At 32.9% G+C, this 27,964-nt stretch overlaps 1 protein-coding gene and 1 pseudogene across 4 annotated transcripts in view; one reads left to right on the forward strand and one right to left on the reverse strand.

Moving 5' to 3' along the window:
- The first annotated feature begins 4,422 nt into the window (after nucleotides 1–4,422).
- Nucleotides 4,423–27,003, forward strand: LOC143246823 (proline-rich protein PRCC). 3 transcript variants are annotated; one of them, XM_076494002.1, is made up of 5 exons: nucleotides 4,423–5,095; nucleotides 6,126–6,176; nucleotides 8,100–8,642; nucleotides 11,210–11,416; nucleotides 25,624–25,698. In XM_076494002.1, the coding sequence occupies exons 1-5, from the start codon at nucleotides 4,580–4,582 to the stop codon at nucleotides 25,687–25,689; spliced, it is 1,383 nt and encodes a 460-aa protein (XP_076350117.1). In that variant the 5' UTR covers nucleotides 4,423–4,579; the 3' UTR covers nucleotides 25,690–25,698. The 3 variants fall into 3 exon arrangements, with proteins under 3 accessions (XP_076350117.1, XP_076350118.1, XP_076350116.1); XM_076494003.1 differs by lacking the exon at nucleotides 25,624–25,698 and adding an exon at nucleotides 26,872–27,003 and having other exon boundaries at nucleotides 4,424–5,095; XM_076494001.1 differs by lacking the exon at nucleotides 25,624–25,698 and adding an exon at nucleotides 13,330–16,951 and having other exon boundaries at nucleotides 4,426–5,095.
- LOC143246822 (potassium/sodium hyperpolarization-activated cyclic nucleotide-gated channel 2-like) overlaps nucleotides 16,248–27,964 on the reverse strand; it is a 61,654-nt pseudogene continuing 49,937 nt past the window's right edge. The window contains exons 9-11 of the transcript XR_013026177.1: nucleotides 26,855–27,001; nucleotides 23,923–24,166; nucleotides 16,248–18,575 (exon numbers count right to left, since the gene is read on the reverse strand). The product of XR_013026177.1 is annotated as a potassium/sodium hyperpolarization-activated cyclic nucleotide-gated channel 2-like (transcript). The remainder of the gene's footprint in view (nucleotides 18,576–23,922; nucleotides 24,167–26,854; nucleotides 27,002–27,964) is intronic.

The raw sequence follows: 27,964 nt of genomic DNA on the forward strand, positions 1-27,964 counted from the left end.
TTATAATAGTGTTGGTTTTCAGTGATTTACCATTACATTATGGCAGGTTACATGATCTGATTCTGTGTAGAATGGGGCATTTCCTAGTGGTGATAATGTTTCTTTCTGTAATATGTTCTTACTATGCACAGAAAATTGGCATTTTTACATACGTAAGTGTATATGCAACATGAAAAAAATGACAGATTTTATTGTACAAGAACTCTAAAGTTAGAAAGCGTGTGTGAATACAGCTAAGAAGGAATTGAACATTGGCTTCGTTTTCTACATGGTAGCAAATTCTGTTGATATTGCTTACCAGACAACAAAACTTTTTATGAGAAATGAATTTTGCACTGACTTTCTTCACTTGAAGCGTTTTGAATTTATATTACAAGGTCCATCTAAAAATACGAGTTTATTATATTCAAAGTGACTGTACAGTATCTTGTGTGCTAATGAAGTTGCTCAAAAGACGAGCCTGTTTGGTGCGACGGGGATTCGAACCCGCGACCCTCAGATTACGAGTCGAACGTCTTAACCTACCTGGCCATGCTGGACTTTTCAGTTTCACATGGACCAGGGGCGTAGCCAGAAATGGCCATTGGGGAGGGGGTTAATTTGATTGTTTGATGCAAGCGTCACAGGCGCGAAGCCATGCTAGGGGGATCTGGGGGCATGCCCCCCCTGGAAATTTTTGAATGAAAACATAAAAGAAAAGCCTGAATTATGCATTTTGAGACCACCTTTTTGGCAAATTTCACAATGGCTCGCTGAAGTGTTTGTCTTATTTTTTAATCATAAGTAAATATATAGGGGTACATATATAATATATAACTTAAAGTTATCAGGCCCAGCAAAGTAGGCCTACAGTCCTGTCATCAACATATAAAATATAGAGTCACTCAGGAGAGTGCAAAATATGTGTATAGTGTCTATAATCTGTATTTAAATATCATGGACAGTGTATGTTCAGATTACCTGGATTTCAAGAATTAACTACACAAATAAACAGTGGGTGGCACCGTGACAGACTGGCTGCACCATGGCACTAACCTGGTATGAATGATTCACTATAGATAGCCCCAACGATACTGTGAATGTGATGTCGACAAACAGAAGTTGCGATAAACAATCATTCACTATGTCAAGCCTGAAAAAGCAAAAGACACTGCACGGGTTCTTTAAACCCATTCATGAAACTGAACCTGATCAATATGCTGCAGCCAATCAGTTTGAATCAGAATTGTCAACTGAATTGTCAGAGTCATCACCGTGGCCTTCTACCAGTGCTGTCACTACTACCTCAGGTACAGTTTGGGATATTGGAAATTACATTTCTGATGATGTCAGCATTGGTAAACAGGTAAGTCGACTCCTCATTATATTAATTTTGTATTAAAAATCATGCAAACGTTCTGCATTGTTGGCTTTCACAGTGGAGATGGCTATTCTACAGTCAACATGCAAAGGGTGCTTTCTACAAGTACTGCTGTCTTTTTGCTCTTGATGGTGCTGGTGTTGGAAGCCATAAATTGGACAACTAGTGAAATTTCCATACACAAACTGGAAGAATGTTGAAGACTTCAAGGCACATGAATTGAAACAGTACGACCAAGACAGCAAGGAAAAAGCTAACAGTTTTTTACAGGTCGAAATCACAAGTTCATCTGTGCACTTACAGCTTGATGCAACTTACAAGCAAGAAATTAAACAGCACTGGCAATATTTACTGTCTATTATTGATACTGTATTGCTGTGTGGGAGACAGGGTTTAGCTTTGAGGGGCAAATATGATTCTGGTCCAATGTTTTTTGGTGAAACTAATGAAGAGCCCATCAATAATGATGGGAATTTTCGGGCAATTTTGCGCTACAGGACAAAGGGTGATGCTAAGCTTTTAGCAAGCCTTAAGAGTACAAAGAGGAATGTTATGTATCTGAGTCCTCAAATTCAAAATGAAATAATCAATGCCTGTAATACTCATGTTCTTGATGCTTTGGCCAACAGGGTTAATGCTGCAAAGTGTTTCTCAATATTAGCTGATGAAACAACAGATATTTCAGGCATTGAACAGTTTTCGCTGTGTGCTAGATATTTGCATGCCAATGACAACTCTGTTGCAATGCGAGAAGATTTTTTGCAATTTATACCTGTTTATGATGTGACACGCAGAAACTTGGCTGATGTTATCATAACCAATCTGACAAAATATGGTACTGACATGGCTTACCTGCGAGGACAAGGGTACGTCACGACGGTGCTACCTCGATGAGTGGGAAATTCAATGGTATCCAGAGACACATAACTGATAAATTCCCACTTGCACCCAATGTACACTGCAGTGCCAATTCCCTAAACTTGGCAATTTCTGATGCTTGTAAAGAAGTTCCCGTGCGAAATTGCATAGGAGTAATTTCTAGCATTGAAAACGTTCTCAAAACACTCAAACGAAAGTACGTTTTGGCTCTTTCGGTGGAGAATAAAGCACCTGAATCGAAAAAAAAGTTTGAAAGGTCTTTGCCCCACCCGGTGGGTTGAGAGGCATGACTCAGTCATTGTCTTTCTAGAATTAATCCATGCAGTTGCAGATGCCCTTGAGACCATATCAGGTTGGCATAACAGAGATTCTGCCACGCGAGCCAATCAATTGTTGTGTTCTATAACACAGCAAGAATTCATCATCACTCTACTTACTATTGCTAAATTGTTTTCCTTTAGTTTACCTCTATGCAACTTACTGCAGCAACAGAACATTGATTTAGGTGCTGCGATACATCACGCAGAAATAGGAGAAGATTTAATCCGTTCACTCAGAAATAATACTGTGAATGAATTTAACAACATTTTCTGTAAAGTTCAAACTCTGTGTAGTGAGCTTCAAAGTGGCATCATAATGTCAAGGCAGGCTAAAAGACAGATGTACCGTATTAACCCACAAACCACTAGCCCTGAGGAGTACTTTTATATTGTTGTATTTCTACCATTTGTTGATCACTTTCTTTCACAAATATGTAACCGTCTATCCAGTCACAAAACTCTCCTTACAAACTTCATGTGTCTACAACCATCAGGACCTACCACAGAACGGTCAGGACTTACAGCACAACAATGCGACCAAAGTGAAGAGTTGGTCAATATATACAAGGCTGACATTGACAGCACTTCGCTAGCTGCAGTAAGCGAACTTAGGGTTTGGTACAAATCACTTGCGAACAACAGACCAAAAAACGTCATAGATGCATATGCAATGTGCAATGCAGAAATGTTCCCAGTAATTTCTAAACTGTTTAAAGTATTTGCCACGCTGCCTGTGTCAACGAGCTCAGTGGAGCGTTCGTTTTTAACTCTCAGAAGACTCAAAACGTATTTGAGAAATACCACCACTGAAGATCGATTAAATGGCCTAGCCTTATTATACATTCACCGTGATATTAAAGTTGAACCAAACTGTGTTGTAGATGTCCTGGCAAGAACAAACAAGCGTTTGAGCCTTTCATAGATATTCGATTGTATTTCTCTAGTTCTGACAAAACTTGTGTATTTAAAGAGTGTTCAATCAGAAATTTGCATTTGACCATTTGTTGTGTGTGAAATTATCTACCATGCAATCACGAATCTTTATGAAACTTCACAGGTAGCAACTGAACTTGTCTAAAACGTTTGGGTCCATGGGGAGTTAACCTACAGCACAACAATGCGACCAAATTAAAGAGTTGGTCAATGAATACAAGGCTGACATTGACAGCACTTCGCTAGCTGTAGTAGGTGAACTTAGGGTTTGGTACAAATTACTTGCGAACAACAAACCAAAAAATGTCATAGATGCATATGCAATGTGCAATGCAGAAAGTTCCCAGTAATTTATAGACTGTTTAAAGTATTTGCCACGCTGCCAACATGGACCCTGACATGGACATAACACACTTGTTTAAATGGCTGCTTAAGCCAGTTGAGACTCAATGATTAGTGTGTCCGAGTGTGGATCTAGCGTTTCATTGTTCGCGCTCTATTACCGACAAAAAATAAACAACAAAGTTCCGCACTTAACAACGATGGTTCTAACCAATGACAATGCATTCTTATTTTAATGAGTAGAAATATAATAAATATATACTTAATTAGCTTTACTAGTAGCCAGGTTTATATTTAGTTTATATTAACTACCACTTAAAATTAGTAACAGTTATGAAATAATTTTCGAGTAGCTTTTTGCGAAGTCTTTTATCGGTACAACATTATACTTGTGGACTTATCCTGCTAGATACCGAGTTTCGATACCCGTGGTTGGCTCTTTGGGAAGATTTTTGAGTTAACAAACAACAAGAAAACAACTTTTTGCGGGATCTTGAGCAAAACTTTTCTAAGACATTATGTTAGAAGTTTTCAGACACTTACGACTCATTAACATGTGTTACTAAACCAATTTCAGTATTTATTATATAGCACAAGTAAGATTCAAGGTGGCACTATGGTTGGGCTTAATGAGGAAGGTACGTAAGGCTAGTTTAGAATTAAAATTTCTTGTTTCTGATCAGTAATATCAAATTTGACTCATTATTATACAAGTAACAGACAGAAAGAAAAGCAAAACTACATAATGTCACTCGTAGCTTATGGCACAAGTGATGAAAGTGATTCTGAAGAAAATGAAAATTTCCATTGCGATGAACCTACAGAAGAAGTTAGGCTTAGAGCAGAGGTGCCAACGCCATGTTATGTTGGTAATTTCACAGGTGAAAGTTATGTTTACTATAGTGATGTAAAGACAAATAACAATAAACGTTCAGGTTTATCACTATTGCTAGACACACTGCCTCCCCCGAAAATAAAAACGAGTTTTATTCAGGGTAACTCGCGTAACATCATTATCAGTGAAACTAAAATCAAAGAATGTGAAACAAGTTCTAGTACTGGTAGTATTACAGACGTTTCAGATTTTAACAACTCTGTGAAATCAAGTATGTTTGCGTCTTTGCCACCACCAAAAAATTCTATGAATGAAACTCCAGTTATTAAAGAAACGGACAACAACAGTAACTTAGAAAGAAGGATAAAGATGAATACAAAAGTAGAGAAACAGACAGTGAAAATATCGTTTCCATCACTAAAAGAAGTAAGTGAAGCGTTGCTGTTTATCAGTGTATTTGGTTTCAAATTATTAAGTTATTTGAAATTGTTGAAACTCTTTGAAATGCACTCACAAACCTGTGGAAGAAAAAAAAAAGTATAAATGTGTGTTTTGTTTTTACTTAATAGTGAAACAAAAGTTCTGTGAAATCCACACATTGAGAAATCAAAACAATATACTGAGATGCAATTGTCCAGTTTAGTCATTTTATTAATGTTAAATCTGTAATGTTTATTTGCCATAATACATAATATTTACATTAAATTGCTAACAAGGAGTAAGTTAGCAAACAAAGATGATTTGAGCTTTTTATTAGGACACAATCACTGTTGTCACCATGATATAAATAACGTTAACTGATCAGACTGTGGGTATTCTTGTTATTTATTGGATACTATACTTTGTCAGGTAAAGCTATAATAATTAAACCATTTTAAATAATATATTAATGTTTCTGTTACTTTAACTTTTATTTTGGTTACTTTATGACTTTGGTTGACAATGACAAACCCAATTATAGTGGAAATATATACTTTCATGTAAAAAAATAGAAATCTGGTTACATTATATAACTAACTTTTACAAAATTAACTGATATCATATGATGATCATAAAAATAAAACCTGCTAAGGAGAATTTAAACAGTGTTCTTAACACAATAAACTGGGGTTCTGGTGCAACATGATCCCTATCACAAAACCACAATATAATGAGGTTATTTTAAAAATACCAAGCCAATTGTAGAACTATAGTAAACTTTATAATAAATCTATCTCATATACAATATATTGTTTTAATAGACATTCCAATTTTGGACCAGTATGTGTTTTGAAGAGTTTACAATCAAGCTACTGTACCAGACCAAAGGATAGTTGGAGATATATTAGAATTATACTTACAATGTCTAATTATTTATTAAAGACATTTTTTTTCAGGGTATTGGATTGTTTCGTTCTAGAATAGCAAAGAAATTGTAATTTCACTCATTCAACATACTTGTTTATATTCTTTGTAGTTGAAAGATGATGAGGAAGTGCCTACAAAAAAGAAAGTTAAACATTCTTTGGTAAGTATTGTTATTTTTATAGTTTAGAAGTATAATTATAACTTCACTGTTTCAAAAGAAAGTGTAGTAATATTGACTAAGTATTTTAGTTAGTAATGTAATAGAGCTGTAATTAACATGAACAGTGAAAAATGATGTTAATTACATTCGGTAAGAACAATACACCAAGTTCTGATATCTTTTGACACCTTTATCCATCATGAACTGTGTATAGCATGGTCATTTGCCCAAAGTTCTCCCATTTATTTTGTAACAAGGTTTCAATATGGTACTTCCCTCTTCTCACAAGATTTTTTTCCTTTTTTGTGCTGCCCTCTATATCAAAACATTTTGGAATATTCTTATTCTTACCATTAGTTTACCCATCGTAGGCTGGTGTACCAATTTTATGCCATACCTTGCAGGCTAGCCTTGGTGCCATATGTCTTCATGTCTTGTGGTTATGCTTTCACTTCTACATGGACAGTTGATTTCTTTTTGTTCAATCTGAACAAGTTAGTTTGTCAACTTTTTCTCAAAGCTGTTTAAATAGACTGGTTGATTAAATTGAAACAGTTATTCTTTCATTCTACCCAGTACCTTGTTCATATGGGTGGTTTTTCCAACACCCATTTAAGTTGGGTCAAACCTTCTCTTCTCTGGCTTTGTTCTATGGAAATGACCATTTGGAATGCCCTGTCTTCTTCACTTTCTGCTCGTGAGTTACATTTTTTGATGACTCTCATACCCCTCATTAGGCTCATATGTGGTCCCTTCAGTGAGCCCTCCACAACCAATGGAATCTTGCTCCAGATTTTTGGATTCTTTCATCTTTCCTTCCTATAATTGGGATAATTTCCATGGTTAAAACCCCTGTGTTTTCTCACCTTGGATTTTCTATTTTGGACAAATCATCACATTTATTTGTTGGTGTGTTGCATACCAGGTACTTTCAAGTATCTGGTGGATTGTTTTTTAGTGGCTTTAAATTTATTATGGGGTATCCCTCATATTTATGCATTTGCTACCTCCATCAGTTGCCAGTTACCTTTGTTTTTATCCTCTGTTCCCCCATACTCAAGCTTTGACTATAGATGCCTTCAGTCAGAATTGGTTGAACAAATTCCTTTATCCTCCTATCTGATTACTTCATTGGGTAATCTTTCTCATCGATACCACTATCTGATTACCTCATTGGGTAATCTCCCTCATCGATACCACTATCTAATTACTTCATTGGGTAATCTTTGTCATTGATACCACTATCTGATCACTTCACAGTGTGAGGGAGATTACCCAGTGAAAAGTCCTTATTGCTCCTTCCTACCCCACTCAAGCATGGTTTCCTTGCTTACTTTCATCCTTCTCACCCTGATCTTCATCAATCCCCATAGTTGCAAGTTTTGCATCCAGCACTTTGTGTCCTTGATCTTCATGTCTGGTTCATGGCAAGTAAATCCAATTTCTTATAACACATGGCATTCCATTTATCTTATTTCATTCATCCATGGCTGTGTATCAGCAGAAATAGTATGTTTTTTACACCTGGGTCATGTCTTGAGGGGTTCCAGCTTCTTGTCTAACAGTTCCTGGTGTCACCAAGTTTCATGGCTTTTGAGAAGGGGTTTTCTGTGTTCTTGTATCAGAGTACTGGGTAGCTCTTCCTGAACTTATTCTGTTTAAATTTGATATTTGTCAAAATATACTTCACTTTAAATAGTATTTTAAACACTATTAAGAAGCATGCTATTTTAGTGTAGTATTTTGTGTGTTAATTATACCAAACTTACTTTACTATTTGGAAGATGAGGTCTTGTTAAACATTATTTATTATGAAGCTTCCACCTAGGAAGGAAAACTATCAAATTAAATTAATTTTTTAACTTGTGTCATGAAATACATATTCTTGTTGTTATGTTTCATTCCCTGTTTATTTATGTTTAGTCAAAATCTGGATTGATTGATATGTTACCTGCCCCTCGAAACATATCTCTGAAAGAAGCAGGTCGTGAGCTTGTGCCTCACATTCTGATCAAAAGGCTTGAAAAAAGTGAAAAGCATTCATCAGCTCCTGATGTTCAAAAATCAGTATCGTCTTCTACCGATGGATTTGTTCAATATGACGATGAAGAGGGTGGTAACTCATCAGCTGATTTCTTCTCTTTGGACACAATTGAAACGTTGCCAGAGATAAGTAGTGGTGAGTTCCAGTCAACGTATGATGGAGCATCATCCCAGATAGGCAGTAAGAAAGAAGTAAACACTAGCAGTGAGGCAGTAGAAGTTATAAACCAAACTACAGCAACAAATAGTATGGATGACCCTCTCAGTTTTAGCCACAGGTGGAATTCAGCTCATAAGGTTCATGAATGGACACATCACCATGGTTACCAGCATGATTTTCAAGTGGCATCCAAAGATGGTAATATTAACCCCACAGAGATAGTAGATCCATCTGCCGAGCAGAGCTTCTTAAATGATGAAATGGTAATCCAGATCTACAAATATTATTTACTAAAATTATCACATAAGAATATTTAGACTTGCTAGATTTCAAAGCTAAATGTTTTGTAAAAACAAATTTCTATATCAAGGTTTCCCAAACCATTTTCACTTGTTACCAATCCCCAACTTACTATTTCTTTTAAAAAAAACATAAAGTAAAACAAGTAATTAAATTAAAATTTATTTTCTAAATATCTGTTTTTTCATCACTGTGTTAATTTATACATTGTTGAAAAATCAAGAAACATAACAAACCTCATTCATCCACTGTTGCCACTAGGTCCAACCTTACCCTAGTAGAGTCTCATTGGCCACTTCAGAAAACTCTGATCTAGATAAGCTAACCTTATTAAACAGTGTACCAAGAAAAGGTGTTGAATTTTAAAAACTGTTCACAAAACTTCATTTCTGCCCTAGTGGTACTTAAAGGAACTATTACTAGAAGCATCTATCTTAACTGGTATGCTCAATTTAAATTATGTATGATGTATGGACAAGGTATTGTAGTTAACACATTAGTCCTAGATATACCATGATAAGATTTCTTGGAACCAGTTTCATGCAGTTTACATTCAGCAAGAGAAACTTAACAATAATTTAATATTTCTTCTTAGAGATTCTAGCATAAAGTTGGAGACCAGTAATTATAACACTGTATTAAAAACTATTGTCAGTAATATAATTGTCTTGTTTACAAAGGGTTAAAAATTCAACTCGCTGTAAAATATTGTTCATTCTAGATTTATCACTCTTTTTTTAAGTTCCTGCCCTCCATTCTGGTAGGTTTCATCAAAGCTGCTCTCACTGATGGGCATTAATCCTAGGAAAGGAAACAATCATATATTTAACTTTTTTATAATTTTTTCCAAAATATATAAAATGTATAGTTGTCTTACTTGCCAATTGGAACACACGTTATGAGCTGTCTTGTGGCATCACTTTGTTTACTTTGACATGCTCAGTTATATTTATTGCCATAAAATACAAGAGTTTGAGCCTTACATATTAGAATGACAGATAAGGTAAATTTTGTTTTTGTGTTTATATTTAATTTGTAGCATATTTTCAGGTGATCTTTATATTAGGTTGTAATTTCAAGTTTCTCGGACATTAATGTTATGACATCCATCCTTTCTGTCATAACATCAAGGCTAAGTTATCAAAGCACACAACTTACACTACAATATTTGATATCCTAATGCTAAGTCTTACATCACAATAGTAGCACCCATCATATTGGAACAAGCTGTACATTGGATGATGGTCTACAGTGTGTAATCTGCCTGTGGTATAAAATTTTGCAGTCTAAGCCAAATGATATGTAGACAACCAATCAGTAGATAGAATGAATTTAATAAGCAAAATTACAAATATAACAGTTTATTGCACTACAAAATTATTGGAGGTATTCATTGTCCAGAATGATGATTGGCTGATGTTGACCCAGGAAAGTACTATCTTCAGTTTCATATATTGGTTCCATTCTCAAGAGCAAATACTCTTAATAATTTGTAGGGTAAAAACTTCCAAATCAATTGTCACGTCTAGGATGTTATATTTAACCTAACTGAAAATAAATCAGTCAAGCATTTGATTTTGTTAAATGTGAAAGATGCTTTATTTTATAAACCATTTTCCAACAATTTACACAGTGAGACAGCACTTGTGGGAATGAAACCATGTAGCATATGGTTGGAATTTCTCAACTAATTGATAAAATATGTTAAAAGTATTACAGACCTGAGTTTCAGTTTAAACAAGATGACAGAGTAAGTTGTTATCACTGACATTACTGTTCAACCATGCCTGTAGTTCAATATTACAATGGACTGTTCATGAGTTCTATAGGTTTTATTATTTGTTTGTAAATTTCACACAAAGTTGCTTGAGCACTATCTGTCCCTAACTTAGTTACCTAATAGAAGGAATGCAGCTGTTAACTCTTGGAGTAATCTTCACCAAAGAACAGTAAAATTGGTTGTCACAATATAACATCACCTTATGCTGGAAGGGGCAAGCATGTTTGGTGATGAGATTTTAACCTGTGACCTGTAGATTGGAAGAGCAACACCTTAACCACGAGACCACTACAAAACTTCAAATGATATAGATATCCCCAGTGAGCAAACTTCACTTAATGTAAATGTTTACACTGAAAGCCCACCAAAATCGAGATGTAAATCAGTGACAGCGTTTGTTAAACATGGTAAATATACCAGTTACAGGCAGAACAATATAACTTAGAAGGTGTCATTAGCTCTGATCTTAAAGTCTGTAGATATATTCCATCCTTTTATATTGTATCACTAAGTTACATGTTGACATGGATACAAGTAATTAGTGTATGTATATGTAATCAGTGTTCCACGTAGAATAAAGGTTACACAGAAGATGTCCTCTCTACATGTTACTCATGACTTTATTTAGTAAGTAGAGCACATCTCAGAACAACAAAGTAATTAATAGACAAAACATATTTATACGGTACTTGGATATTTTGTTAACATTTGCACATATTAATTTTTACATTTGTCTTTCATCAATACTAGTTTTTAAGACTACAGGGAAAGAAGAAACACCACAAAGAAGAAATTCAGTTTATTGATGTCAATGCTGACCAGCAGCTACCAAATCCACGTGAATGGTTAACAAAATCTATCACTGAGGAGAAGGTTCATCAGATTTCCCGGCGTAAACATGATCTACCGAGCCAACAACAGAGGAGGAAACATCAGATAACTTATCTTGCTTTCCAGGTATGGTCAGTTCTATAATACATTCTTATCTTACAGTTCCCAGTTCTTATGTAGTTCCCAGTTTTGTGTACATAGTTTACTTTCCAGATGTGTTATATTTGAGAATATGGCTTTCACTCAGTTTTGGAAGGGACAGTAGACCATGAATATAGCAGTCAAAATCACATAATATGCTTCAAGCTTACAATAGATGTTTTTTTTTCCACTATTTATTAATTAACCTAAATCATTTAAGAGTTTGTTTTAATAAAATATTTTAAGAAGTCTCTAAACTAAAGGATATGCAGAACAACAGAATTATAGATCATTTGCTACATCATGAATCACAGTAGTGGTTCATAATGGGGATCGTCTTTTCTGTTATTATATACTATTGCTCTGCCAGCCTACAACAGAAATAGCTGTGAGTTTTGTAATAGAACCTGAGCAGTGTTACTAAATGCATCTTGCATATTGTAGTTTATATAATGACTCATAATCTACTTCATGCATGTATCTGCATACAGACTATGAATATAATTTAATGTTTATATAGCAGGCATGACACAGGTACCATAGCAGTTGTTAACATAGTTACAACTGTAGGAGTGTCACGTATCATTTATTTATGTACAGGGTTCTTGTCCGTTTGGACATGATGCTGCTTAAAAAATCTGTGTTTTTGTCACTACTTGACTGACTGGCCATGTTACACAAACATTTAGACTGTCTCCCACAAGAGAAATCTTTGTCATGGTTTGAAAGATAGCACCAAGTTCAGTTTCAACTATCAAATCAGAAATCACAGTGATGGCTGATGGTAAGTTTTGATTTATAGCCAACACTGTGTGGTGGCTGATTATATAAATGTGAGATGGAGGAACTATTCTTGATGATGGCAATAAGGAGCAGTAAGAACCTTGTAAGCAGGAGATGGTGAAAAGAATACCAGATGTAGGTGGAAATAAGCCAGAGATTTTGTTTTATTTATTTACAGATAAAGTAGGCAGCTGTAACAAACCACCAAAGTTTGGAACTGTCGTGACGTAAACTTGATCAGAAATCGGGGTGTAAAAATTTTTATTATTATGTTTTACACTTTGAAGAATGACTATAACGTTGATCTAAGTAGAAATACGACCAGCAAAACTTTGACTGGCCTTATTATGGCCGGCAGAGAGGTGAAGGAAATATAACAACTATAATAAATATTATTTGTGTACATATAGAAACTACAAGAAATATTATTTATGTACGTATAACTATAATAAATATTTATGTACATATAACTAAGAAATATTTGTGTATATATAAGAACTACAAGAAATATTATTTGTGTACATATAGCAACTATAATACATTTGTGTAGATGTAGCAACTAAGAGATATTGTATACGTATAACAACTGCAAAAAATTCGATTTATGTATATATAACTATAACAAATATTTACGTTCATATAACAACTGTAAGAAATATTATTTGTGTACATATAATATTTAGCTTAAGGTTTGAGAACAAGATAGGGAGATAAAAGTGGAAATAGAATTATAAATAAAGTAAACAAACAAGCTTAAGTTGAGATATGGTTGTGAATTTGTTTCATTAAATTACACACTCCTAGATTGACTTTCCTAAATATTGTTACTTTTCAACATGGAATTGAGTTGAGGAAATACTGTGTTTGGTATGTTTATTTACTTTAAGATATCCATCTTGTTTCTGTAATCCTCCCTATTAAATTAACAGTTTTTAATAATCTAAAGTTTGGAATTTTGAAATGGTGAGTTAAGAGACAGTAAGTGGTGGTACATGCTCCAAATGTAGAATCATTATAGCATGTTCTACCTTTTCATGAAATAGTACTGTGATTGTCTTCTTGTTGAAACTTAAAATGTTTTTATCAGTTAACACCAAAATGGTGATCATTTTCAGGCCAAGGAACGAGAATTAGAGCTTAAGAATCAGTGGGCTGAAAACAGGATGACTCGACGTCAGACCCAGTCCAAATATGGATTTTAAACAGAAGGATTTAACAAACTCGAAATTAAAGTGGGTAACAAATCACTGATAAAAAGAATGAAAGGCCAGCCAGAGTATGTGTGAAGATGCATGCTACTTGAATACACAAAGATATTAGAGATCGAACTATTGGATTTAAATATGGTTTAACTGTGCTTGTTTGAATGTGTGTATATATAGTCCAAAGAAACGAAACGATTGGTTCTTCCACAGAATAAGATAAATAGACAGTGTACTTCTCTGTTGACCATTGTCAATGTGATATCAAAGTATCTTTTCACCATGTTGGTTTGTAAAGTGGGTTCTTTGGCAATATTAGATAGAAGTAATTTAAGTGGTTCTTGAGTTTGAAAAATACGTAGCTTTAATAAATATTCACACCACTTTATAACATGATGATTGTAAATCAGTTTATTTCACCACATACATTATCAAATGGCAGAAAAACTTGATAAATCCTTCACTGTTTTTGTTTTCTAGAAGTTAGACTAACAGGCTAGATTTCACTATTAAGAATTAATTTATCTATACACTGCTACAGTTTGTTTCCTTGGGAAAATAAACATTATAAACTAGTAGGTGGTATTTGTCTACTGAACTAAAGGGTTATTTTTTAATGCCATTGTTTATAATTGCTATGAAAAATAATTCCCTCTATACTCTTATGTTGATGATGTGTTGTGGCTTTCTCATCTGAGGAAGGTCTCAACACAGAGAACAAAAGTAAAACACACTCATCAGGCATAATTATTATGTACTAATACATTAAAATACTGAAATAGTTATGGTTCATTTCTACACTATGTACTTATTTTAACATTTAAAACTACCAGTTCTTGAAAACAAATGTATATACTAGTTTGTTATATCCAAGGTGTGGTGGTAATGCTAGCTACATGTCACTTAACCTGCATATCTACCACACTGTTCCATTAAAACATTGTTGGAATGAAAGACCTAGAAGCTTGGCATTTCTTCTACATTTATTGCCATTCTTAGTAAGAAAGTAAATGGTTGCTGTATGTATCAGTCTTTACTATCATGACCACATGTGTGAGAGAGATTTTGTTTCAGGGAAGAGACTGTATAGAAATAGACAGTGAATATTTATGCTTATCAGCTCCATGTGATTGGCAACAAGATAATTTCATCAACTTATTTGTAGTTAGGTGATAATCTGTTTAATCTGTTGTATTGGTGAAGAACAGTTGACTACAGTACTTTCGGATGTGAAGAAACAAATTACATTTCTGTAAACATGTTTAATAATAAAGAAACATGTAGGAAGGATCAGTTAAGTGGCTGTAGGCTTGATGATAGTAAATCATACAAAGTAGAAGGAATGTTTAATCTTGTTTTTATTTCTGTTTTCAACATAATGCTCAATGTGTGATCTTACATTGATAATTTACAGTGTTGAGGAATGGATATAAACAATACTGTCTTATTAAGTATGTACTTTGTTATCTCATGTGTGCAGCATGTTATATGGGTGAGTTTTTAAAAAGGTATTAATATATGTGACTTAGAAATAACACCAGTTCACTTTCATACATTAGTTTATAATCTTAATTAAAACAGTCTTGAACAAGCCTTATTACAGTTTATGATAGAAACAAAAATCAGAGTTAGACAAAGCTAAACAAATTTCATGTGATTGAAGAAACTGTGAAGGGTACAAAAAATTATTTTTTTACCTCTTTTACCTTGTTTACATATCTTCATTATAGAACATAGAAATATTACCCCAATCAATAAGTTATACACATCTGAACCCATGCTCAGCATTTCAAAAAATAACAGAGGGATTTCATTAAAATTATCTGGAACTTCAATTGGAGTAAAGCTTTTGAATATCTCTGTGTGTAACATTGTTTGACAAGTAATTCAGTCTTAATACATGAGACATGTTTGTATGTAACATAAATCTAAAGCAGATACTCCCTAAAGTGGAGGAACACAGACTAAAACCAAAACAAACATATCCCAGATTTGATATCGTTAGTAGAAATATTTATAAAATGACTAACCTTAACCAAACTGTTTAACTTATTTTATTCAAGTGTACTTGTGTACAACATACAGTTAAGCTTGAAGTCACACGCCACTAAATAATATCTAACAAGACATGGATAAACAGAGCTTTCTTCTCCAGCTTATGTTATCTACATCATCAGACAAATTATTAGTTTTGTGAGGTAAAAATATTCATACTACACATGTATGTACTGTATAGATTATCTATATAAATATATTTCTAATGGACAGTGGCTATTAGTTCTACATTGCTACTCACTTATCCATATGTTATCCACATTACCAACAAGATAATTTGTAAACATCTACAAAAATTAAAATAACTATTAGTGAGATGAAACCTATTAAAACACACTGTGACTGGCATTATTTCCTGAAGATAAATGTTAATGAGTTTCTCATCTAATGTTTTATCAATATCATGATAATTGTGGTTAACTTTACTACAGTTGCCACATAAAGTAACTTACACAACAGAGTCTTAAGGAGCAGATTATACTCATAGGAGTAAATTTCACTCTACCAATAACAGGATAAAATTGGAAGAGTACTGTACAATTGTATCACTATAAAGACAGTATGAGTTTCACCAGGGATAAAACAAGTAATTTTGGTTAAGTCACACAATGAGCTGATTTAGGAAGATAACTGGTTTGGAGTGGCAAAGTACAACATGTAAACATTTATAGGTAAACATAACTTTAGAATTAAAAGGTAAATTTTGAAAAGTTATTACACTGAATTAAACAAGACTTGTTAGTTACCAGACTGTAACCCTTAATTAAATTACATGTGGTTAACTCTTCAACTTATGTTTTGTGATTAAAGAAAATTTTGTAAGAAAAACCTTTAAATAACCAAAACAAATATTTAAGATACTTTTGAATAAAGCAGGACACGATACGCTAGGTTTCTTATCAACAATAAAACTTTTCCGTGGGTTCTACACCTTATTTAAGTCCTAGGTCTGGTAATGTGGTATATTTATATACAGACACAGTTTGAAAGTATTTTCATGTTATGTTTGTTAATTGATTCTTGAACTGGACATTATTAACTTTATGATTTAATTTTTGCCAGCTTTATTTTATAAGTACATCTGATAGGTGACAGTAGCAGAGGAACTAGTGATATCATTTTAATGGATGTTTTTGTTTAAATACAAAATCATAAGTTAAAATCTAAGTGCTTTATATTATGATGAATTTTGGAGTACTTAGAGAAAACATAGTTTTTTGTTTCTGTTGGTGAATATAGGCAGAATGATGAATTTTCACCTCTTGCACTTGCTTAATACACATGATAAAAATGAAAAACTTGGGGGCATGTATTATACAGTTTTCTGTAATTTTTTGTCTTCAAATCAATATTTGGTTATCTGTTCATAAGTTAACTGTATATAAAAAGTGATTAAATGAACATTTATTACCTTCAATTCATTGTTGTATTTTAAACTTGACTCACTATGTAAGTAGGGAATAAACAGAAATTGTCAGTATGTAGGTTGAGTTAATTGTCTTTGTGGCCTGCGTTACTTGTCTGTCTTAGTTAAGGGTCTTGTTCGTCGGTAGTTACTTGAAGAATGTGGTGTTCACCTGTCTGGATTCTTACCTGTATGGCTTTAAGACCTGGTGAACTTGTATATGAAATAATAAGTATTCTACAGGAAATAAGCCACTTGAAGATTGCTGGTTTCACATTTGTTCTGGAAGTCTTCAAAGTAAAATCATTGATGATGTGAGTAGCTGCTAAACCTAACCAATACTGTACATTCACCTGTTTCATGAAACTACTATAAAAAGACTCAACCAGTTCTAGTTGGTGAAACTGCATAGTTTAAGATTCGTTTGAAGACGCTAGTAAACTCATCAATATTGTATTCACAAACAAAACTATATAAAAGGAATTATGCAACATACTAGGTTACAGATAATGGATATCATCATTCTAGTATCATCTAGTTGTCTTGCAACAGCATATGTAATTTACTCAATATCTTCATGCTAAATGTCCAATAATTCTACTACAAAGCACACAGTATCATGTCGTTGTCTTGCAACAGCATATGTAATGTACTCAATACCTTCATTCTAAATGCCCAATAATTCTACTACAAAGCACACAGTATCACGTAGTCATCCCATATCTAGGTATGCAATGTATCCTCTTTCTAAATGCATGGTAATTGTACCATAGAGCATCTAATATAACATAGTCATTTTGCAGCAAACCTACCCAGTACCAGAGAAAAGTGATACAAAACAATTTGATATTTATCAGAAGACAGCTGATGTATAAATTTCTGAAGATACTTTAATTTGATTTCACAAAATAAATGTTCAAAACTTATTATTGGGAGTAAAACTTTCTCTCAGTAATAGATCATATTTCTGTAAATGTTGCAGACAGTTTCTACATGAGTACAATTATACTTAAATCCATAAATTCTTCCCTTGTCGTTTAAAATTATTATAAGAGCACCTTTACAGTCATACACATAAGTTTCCATTAAAAGTCAATCTATTTATTGCATTAATTCGACTAATTTCCAAAAGCCGAATGGAAGAACAGTTTCCTACATTTTTAAACAAAAGGATCATGTTAAACTCTCAACAAACTGATGTTCCAAGTCTTAACTAAGTCTCAATATCAGAAAATTAAAGCTTATCATACAGGCAGTGTCAGGCTTGGAAGGTGGGCCGTAGAGGTGGTGTAATAAAGGACTGAGAGAAAGTCCCTCTCCTTGGAAGAGAAGAGGATCCGAAGTCTACGCGAGGGAAGCAGCTCTCAGACTTTGGATGAGGAATGGTACTCCTTAGAGCTGCAGCAATGGTAAACTCATTTCTGTCACTTGAATCTTCACTGCTTGGGGTCTGATGAGATAGCAGTATGGCATTCACTGTGTTTAAATCAATATGCAGGTCTTCTCTCTGGCTCACAATACTTGGATTTTTTTCCAATTTTATTCAATCTTTCAGCAGCAATCGATTCCATTGTCCGTCGCATCAGAGGATAAATATTAAGAACAGCATTAAAATGTTCCACTGACAAGGAAAATAAGTTACAGTATGTTTCAGCTCGGACACTGGCTACTCTTCTAGCATTAGTCAGCAGACAGATTTCTGAAAGGTCACAAGGAAGAAAATTAATTCTATGATAAACAAAATCAGTAAATCTTAACTTTTAATCACACCTGTAAACTGATTAATACACTTCAATATCTGTAAATTTACTAATACAATAATTATGAAAAATGGAATTAATGACATATGCTACTGCAATGTCTCCCCTTTAAACATATTACTGTCATGTGACAGCAGACATTGTAATTATCATCCAACTAATCAGAAAGTTCACACTAGTTAACAGACTATACAAGTACAAGCAGTCAAAAAATTCTTTACTACCTGTTGAGCCTTTAAAACTATATTGAAAAAGTCCATTAGCTAACAGGAAACACAATGAAGATACCCTTTACAGAGAAGTACTAGATCTCTGCTGAGCTAACAGAAAATCATATAATCAGACAGGACACAATGTATAATACAACAAAGTGTTGTAAATTTCCTGTTAAAGCATAAAACAACATAAACATAGTGTTGTAAATTACCTGTTAAAGCATAACATAAACACAGTGTTCTGAACTACCTGTTAAAGTATAAAACAACATACACAAGGTTGTGAACAAGCTGTTACTTATCTTGTCTTTAACAGAACACAGAACTGAGTATTAAAGACCAAATTCTGGATTATACCAACAGATGTTCCAGACCAAACCATATACTAAACACCAAATTCTTGATTATAGTAACAAACCAGACTGACTACCAAGAATTAAAATCTAGATTACTCTGACAGATGTTACAGACCAGAGTGATACTATTAAATAATAGTAAAATGTTGAAAAAGACAATGAACAAAGCATATTATACAATGCTCTCTAGATTAAAACAGCAAATAATATATAAAAATAAAAATAGCAGTTAACCTAAAACAATAAGGAATATACAGTGGACTTTTTATAAACAGCAGTGATATTACATACAAAAACATCGATCATGTATGATATACAAAAATATTTAGAATTCATGCTATAATATTTTAAAAGACCGCTGTAACTAAAGGTCTCACTATTCTGCTTGCTTAGCTCTGGCTTAAGTCTACTGATTAACACTTCATTTTACTCTGAGCTCCTCTCCACTTATCAACTGACCAAACCATACGTCAGTGAAATGAACAATGCAGTCCATTTTTTACTGAAGTTATGAGAGATAATGCTGTGTAAAATAATATCTTTGCAAAATTGTACCCATAAAAAAGAACATACATGACAAGGAAGTCTCATCCTTCATAAACACAATGACATAAATGAATTTTATTCAATATTGTAAGTACCTCCACAACATATTGAGCAGTACTTGCATAAAACATTGTACAGTACCTCCAGAACATATTGTACAGTATTACCAGAGTATATTGTACAGAACTTACAGAACATACTTGGTATTAACGTATGTTTCATCTTTCCTTTCACCACTTCAGCTCTTTAAAGTGCTTACAGTGATTTAATCATCTGTACAGCTCTCCAAAGTGCTTTCAGTGATTTAATCATCTGTACAACTCTCCAAAGTACTTACAGTGATTTAATCATCTGTACAACTCTCCAAAGTGCTTACAGTGATTTAATCATCTCTGCAGCTCTCCAAAGTGCTTACAGTGATTTAGCCATTTCTACAGCTCTCCATTCTTAAATCATATAGAATATTATTCATTGCTAACAAGTTCCCAGTGTTACATGTTTTGCTGGATAAAAATTAACCATTTTCAAGTTCCTAGCCTGGAATCACAAAACTTTGTCACTTACTGTAGCATCAACTTACAACAACATATTGGAGGATTCTACGAGCAAAATACCAAAACTCAGCTGTAGTGGACACTACTGCTCCATGTTATTTATACTTCCATGGTAGCTCAAAGAGGAGAATGACATGCTAGCCAGTTTTACCTTGGACAGTCTGAAAATATAAGGTTGATGATTGTCAACTGGTCCAAAGATCAGCCACATGTTTAGGTCGAAGGTGCCATAACTTCTTTCAGAGACAAAGTATTATCAGAGTTATCATGGTAAAGCATCAAGTTCACATGTTTTCATATCCTAACTGCCAGTGAAACATGTATCCTTAGCACATGTGAACTGCCCAGCTGACAGTCCTCACTGAGTATCTGTCTCACTAATACTCTTTTAGCTGTGCTGTCCTCATTTGCCATTTCTGTGACAACTGACATCATGCGTATTGTACAACTGGACCCTAAACATACATACTGACTCCGATTTACATAACATTAACCTTTATTTATGACCACTGAGATTCACTAACACTTTTTTGTATTTTCTTTGGGCTTATTTTATTAATAAGTTTAATACTAGCTTTGGTGTGACTTGCACTTTCACCACATGGGTGTTGCTTTCTCTCTTACCCTATTACAATTATAACCCGTACTTTTATACATTTTGTACAAATATAATGTTAATAAAGTATTTAAGAAACTGTGTACTTTTCTAAATATTTAAGTCTGCAAGATTTAAAATATTCTTTCCCAACCATATAATATGCTAGGCATACCAAGTCTATACTTTTTATTGTATTTAAACTACTGTTTTTTGAATTTCCTATACTATTGACAATTTCACATTCTTAAGCATTTCACTTCAAAACAACTGAAATATCTCAGACTACTGTCACCAGAATACAACAGATAAAACTGTGTTTTCTTTCATAAATAGTTTGAGTCTTCCCATTACTACTAATCATGCATGAAAATTCACTGCTTCCAAAATAGTTCAATGTTAAAATGGACATGTTATCTCATAATTATTAACAAAAATAACATGTACACTTATTTTCTGATAATATCTTACACGTCACTAATCATGGTTAACTTCATATCACAAAGTCTTAAAATCTGGACACAACCTTTTGTTTCCACTAACATATAGTTTGAGAGTAAGTGTTCCTTATACAACACTCATGGATGACTTAAGATATATATATATATACTGCCATATAAGTTTATTACCGTTACACATCATCATCATCACACACAGCTTTCAAAAGTCTGCCTCTGGTTTCTGTTCAACTTACTTTGAAACCACCTGAAATACTAAATACCATGTAGATAAATATACTAAACATCTGACATTTCAGACTAGACTGACTTCATGCAACATTCCTTAGTTTGCATGAAATCTCACATTAACTGAGGATGACTTGTGTTACCCATGTTAACAGTCATTTTTATTATAACACAGCTGGGTTCATAATTTCTAGCTATTACTTGAACAACTGTTGAAGGACTCTCTTTTCGACATCCTTACACATTTCATAATGAGTAATAACCTTCTGGGTAGAAGCAAGAATTATCCATTTTCAAAACAAAAAGGAACAAAAGTAGCTTACATCAGAATCAATGTAATGGCTTTTGTTATGCAAACTCTTCATGTATACAAACATAGAATAAACTTGAAATAAATAATATTATAAGACAACAGGAATATTTAGTATGCTTAAATAGCACAGAGGTTGTGTGGTTTTAGTCATGGCTCCCAGAACTGAAATACTGCACTATCAGTACATACAAGTCAAATGATATGGTTATATAAGGATTTGATGAACTGCAGCAAGACCCTGATGAGGAAACATGAAACTAGAACTGTTAATAATACAAGTGATGAAGATAGAAAGCCAGTATTCTCCAAGTATCTGAGGTTATGGTCTTTACAAGAGAACTGATGATCGAGTGTAGATCTTACAAACTACCACGACATAAGTATGTGTGACTATTATCTCAAGAATGGTATAATAAAATGGTTTCAATGGAAGACAATAACTAAATCAAAAGGCAGGAAACTTGCTCTTTACCGATTACATCAAGTTTAAATTTTTCAGTAAAAATCAGTGACAGTTTCTTTGACGGCAGAGAATAGAATGGTATCACAGTTAATGAACAACATCTACAGTGAATATAGTGGGAAACGGGTAAATTTCAATAGTGGTATCAATGACTTACACAAAACTGATGGCACCCTAACTGCTGATCGGTACAAGCTACATCTGATCATTTCATTCCCTCAGGAACATTATTTCCCAAGCAGCAATTCATTTTCCAGTAAAATAATAACCTCAACCAAGCATACAAAAAATGGTGATAGTAAGGGGATAAAAACAACAAAAAACACTTACATCAATGGCTTTCTCTGCACAAATAACCAATATGAACATTGATAAGGATGACTAGCTTATATAAGAAATGAAAATGTTAAAAAACAACCACATAAGTCATTTGAATTATGAAAGTAGTAAAACAGGATATTTGGAACAATACTCTGCAATTAAATATTGATAAACTGTACGAAACTTTTTTTTTTTTCGATAACATTATGTACCTTTAATAAACTTATGATTTAATTGTCATTACTTGTTTGAGACTCCTACATTTGCATTACTTGTCTCTTTTTATAATTACTTTCATTACTTTATGTACAATGGTACTTTTTAGTTTAGCACTGAATCTTGCTAAAATATATCTTGAAAGTGTAAATCATGAATGTGAGTTTTGTAAGACATTCAAAAAGCTGGTAAATATATCAAAGTATAATAAAAAAAGAAGATTTGTAGTAAATTTTAGCAATTATTAAATTTTAATATATTGTTTCTGATGGGCATATTAGACTTACCCTTCAAGTTACACGAAATGTCTTGGTTTGAAGTGGTAAAATTGCATTGCTATAGTTGAAAGTGTATTAACCTTATAGGTCAGGTGATTAGTTATTCACTCAGTAAATGAGAGGCCTCAGATTCATTATCAAAATAAGAAAATAAAACATTGGATTACTAGTGTAATAATTTACTATATGTTCTTAGGTTTAACTTTAGAATCAATATGATGAAAGTAACACCAGGATACAATTACAATACAAAATTAGTGAATTAATCAGTTATTTAGTGAAACAGTGAGTTAACAAATAAGCAAAGGAAGTTTCAGTTCAATGTCAGTTAGTAAGTTAAACAGTGAGATACTGGCTGCAGTCATTCTGTGTGCTTGTTATGGACTGATTGACAAAAAAATTCTGTGTCTAAGCTTGTAAGTAAATTAGGCTTATGTACCATTAGTCTTGGAATTTCTTTTCACATGCTTGTCATGTCAGACTTATTACTGAACATAGTCTTAGCAAAAGTTATTGAAAAATAAAGTAATTTTTATTGTTACATAAACTAAACAAAAATTCAAGAGCACACCCAACAACAGAAAACATTACAATAATACACTGATAAATCTATAACCCTAACTAAAATTACCTATAATACAAATATATTTAAGAAATGAAAATATTGTTCATAATACATTATTTGTTATATGTTAAATATAACACTAATTTAACTCCATAAAAAACTATTTTGAAATACCTACCCCCAAAATAAGATCCATCTGACAGACTAGTGGCTACTTCACCATTTGCCATAACAATATCTACTATTCCCTCTTGAATGAAATACATTTTTGTTCCCAGTGTTCCTTCCTTGATAATGAAGTCACCAGGTTGGAAGACTTCGTATTCAAGTTTAGTCACAACATCATTAACAAAATTTGGATCTGCATTTGTAAAGAAAGGAACTGAAGCAACTAGTGATCGGCAGTTGAAGTTTATAACGTCCTAAAGAGAGACAACAGTTAAATAACTTAACCAAGGCAGTTGATGTTTATAATAGTTTATAATGTACTAAAAAGAGACAACAGATAAACAACTTAACCACGGCAGTTGAAGTTTATAACAGTTTATAATGTGATAAAGAAAGACAACAGTTAAATAACTTAACCACAGCAGTTGAAGTTTATAACAGTTTATAATGTAATAAAGAAAGACAACAGTTAAATAACTTAACCACGGCAGTTGAAGTTTATAACATGTTTATAAAGTACTACAGAAAGACAACAGATAAATAACTTAATCAAGGTAGTTGAAGTTTATAACATGTTTATAAAGTACTACAGAAAGACAACAGATAAATAACTTAATCAAGGTAGTTGAAGTTTATAACAGTTTATAATGTAATAATGAAAGACAACAGTTAAATAACTTAACCACGGCAGTTGAAGTTTATAACAGTTTATAATGTAATAAAGAAAGACAACAGATAAATAACTTAACCAAGGCAGTTGAAGTTTATAACAGTTTATAATGTAATAAAGAAACACAACAGTTAAACAACTTAACCACAGCAGTTGAAGTTTATAACGGTTTATAATGTACTAAAGAAAGACAACAAAATAACCAATGAGAGGACGGGTTTAAAGATTGTGCTATCCTAAAAAAATGATAATAAATAAAAATGAATAAGTGATTAATCTTTCACTGAAAGTAATCCCAGTATTTTCTACAGACAGATACATTGTTAAGTTGAAGCATCACTTAAACAAAAACAATTACCTATAAATAAGTAAGACTTTTGTCAATAATCACTCTTTCACTGGTAACATTCTGAGAATTTTATGTGTTTCTTGTATAAAGCTAGTACAGATATAGACAGATGCAGTGCACCCAAATTTACTATAGAGGTTATCTTTTTCAGACATTTTTTCTAAAATTTTATGCTTGTATGCTGAATGTATCCAAGACGTTCACTAACAAATGTTGAAAATACATAAATATGGATTGATTCTTAAAGACTGCATTTCGCAATACCTAAAGTCTTGTTTCACTTTGATCCTGTAAGGAAATTAACCTCAAGAGGTGATAAGGATACTTCTAGAAAATGGTACATGTTAGAAGTTTTCTGCTTTGTGCTACATGGAACAGTTAGTGAGAAATGCAGCTGGCATGCACTAACTCTTTACCTAAATGGAAAATGTATTATTTCAAAATGTTTCCAGTGATGGTAAAATATAGTTTTTTCTTGTGCAGAAAGCAATCCTAGCAACCAGTAAGCAAAATACACTAAACATTTTTTATAATAAAGTTGTTCTGTCTGCTCACTTGTTGTTGTTCCTGTTCAACTTATTCTTTGCTTAACAGTCATGAATATATAGATGCTTTTAACTACTTAGTGATTTTTGTCTATTTCAAACAGAATACATAATACTGTTTTAGGTTTTATTATTCTATTTCAATAGAACAGACTACCCAACAAGTTAGCAAAGTGGTCAACTGATCAGCTGATAAACCTCACAATTCTGTGAAGAGAATAGGTAAACCAAAGCTACTTTCTTGAAGGACAACAAGAAAACCATAATCATTATGTGTTAAACTGCTACTGTACACATGATCCAAGATAAAAATATTGTTGGTAATCAGTAGTTTTAAATGTACCAAATAAAGTCATCATTAAAGAAAGAATTGTGACACTTTTTAATAACTTCTTGAGATGGCTCTCTGCTATATCTTGAACAAGATTCAACAGTGGTACATGGTATTGAAAAGACTGCTGATACAGGTATGAAAAATTTTACTTGAAATAAAGTACAAGAACAATGGTTAACAAAGACCTGAAGTCAACCTTAGAAGGTTAATACTTGTACCAGTAGTCTCTGCAATACATTTTTACTACAAGTCTCATGATAAAGAATTACCACACTGCAGAGAATTGCATGATGTTAACAGAACCTATTCTGAACAATTTCTGTAGAAATATACATTATGTTAACCTATTTTAAACAAGTCCTTAGAGATATTTTAAAGAGTGCTAACCAAACCTACCCTGAACAAATTTTTAGAGGTAAACAGTTTTAACCTAACCTGACCTGAAGATGTTAGTATAGATGTACACAGAGTTAACCTAAGTTTACTTGAACAAGTTTCTAGAAAGATACACAGAGTTAACCTAACCTAACCTAAACAAGTGGTATTAACCTAATCTACTTTCCTTGTGTATTAGCTTATGGTTTTATAAGTTTTATTTTTCTTCTATGCTGGTTAAACATTTTATGGGTTTTACTTTTCTTGTATACTGAATTATGATATTAATCAGGATTGCTATATCTAAGTTATGTGTCAGTTCTGATATATATATTTCACATATTTTTTGTTCACAAGTTTTTAATTAATAATTTGTCAGATGTATATGAACCTCTCAGATTTTATATGAAAGATTCGATTAAACAAATAAAAAGTTTGTTTTATTTACACTTTAAATAAGGTACCTTGTTATCACTAAATCTGTTTATTCCATCCAAATATTTCCAGACTGAAATTACTTCTTCCATTCTTGTTGTGATTCAAAGTAAAAATAAACAATTTTACTCATCCTTCTAGTTAATGTAGACACATTTCATAAATCAACTGTGAAGTTAATAATCCAGGAGAGAGAAAAAATATAAAATATGTAATATTTCTTCACTAACTCACCTCTCTCAACTTTTCAGAAAGTTCCCCCAGAATGGCATCTTCATTGAAGTACTTCCCATGGTAACGATACTCAAAGTAGTCCGTAATACGACATCGAAGTTCACGTGGTAGCCTACGATATGCCATATATTCCTCGACTTGTTTTAACTAATGTTAGAATTTAAAATGAAAACAAACAATTTTGTGATTATCTAAGAAATATGAACCTGTTAAAGATACTAACAATATTCAAAAATCACTCCATACATAATATATGGTCAGAACTGAGTTTACAACTTCACTCCCACATCTTGACATATACTGTTAGTATTACATCACAACAACACCAGTAATTATATAACTAACACATATATATCACGAAACAGTCAAGTAATATACAAAACTATAAGGATATCACAGCCAGTAGAAGGTATAGTAATGTCATCAGTCTACTACTATACAGAACTGTAAAGACATGACAGTTAACAGAAGGTTTGGTAAATTAATCTGTCTACTACTATACAGAACTGTAAAGATATGACAGTTAACAGAAGGTTTGGTAAAATAATCTGTCTACTACTATACAGAACTGTAAAGACATGATAGTTAGCAGAAGGTTTGGTAAATTAATCTGTCTACTACTGTACAGAACTGTAAAGATATGACAGTTAACAGAAGGTTTGGTAAAATAATCTGTCTACTACTATACAGAACTGTAAAGACATGATAGTTAGCAGAAGGTTTGGTAAATTAATCTGTCTACTACTATACAGAATTGTAAAGACATGATGGTTAGTAGGAGGTTTGGTAAAATAATCTGTCTACTACTATACAGAACTGTAAAGACATGATAGTTAGCAGAAGGTTTGGTAAATTAATCTGTCTACTACTATACAGAACTGTAAAGACATGATGGTTAGCAGAAGGTTTGGTAAAATAATCTGTCTACTACTATACAGAACTGTAAAGACATGATAGTTAGCAGAAGGTTTGGTAAATTAATCTGTCTACTACTATACAGAATTGTAAAGACATGATGGTTAGTAGGAGGTTTGGTAAAATAATCTGTCTACTACTATACAGAACTGTAAAGACATGATAGTTAGCAGAAGGTTTGGTAAATTAATCTGT

The sequence above is a fragment of the Tachypleus tridentatus genome, chromosome 3 (assembly GCF_004210375.1).
Source record: "Tachypleus tridentatus isolate NWPU-2018 chromosome 3, ASM421037v1, whole genome shotgun sequence".
In the NCBI taxonomy this organism is placed as follows: Eukaryota; Metazoa; Arthropoda; class Merostomata; order Xiphosura; family Limulidae; genus Tachypleus; species Tachypleus tridentatus.

Coding starts and splice junctions, on each gene's coding strand:
- LOC143246823 (XM_076494001.1), top strand. CDS start 4,580: ATGTCACTCGTAGCTTATGGCACAAGTGATGAAAGTGATTCTGAAGAA. Junction 5,096..6,125: donor CGTTTCCATCACTAAAAGAA/GTAAGTGAAGCG, acceptor TATTCTTTGTAG/TTGAAAGATGATGAGGAAGT. Junction 8,643..11,209: donor GCTTCTTAAATGATGAAATG/GTAATCCAGATC, acceptor CATCAATACTAG/TTTTTAAGACTACAGGGAAA.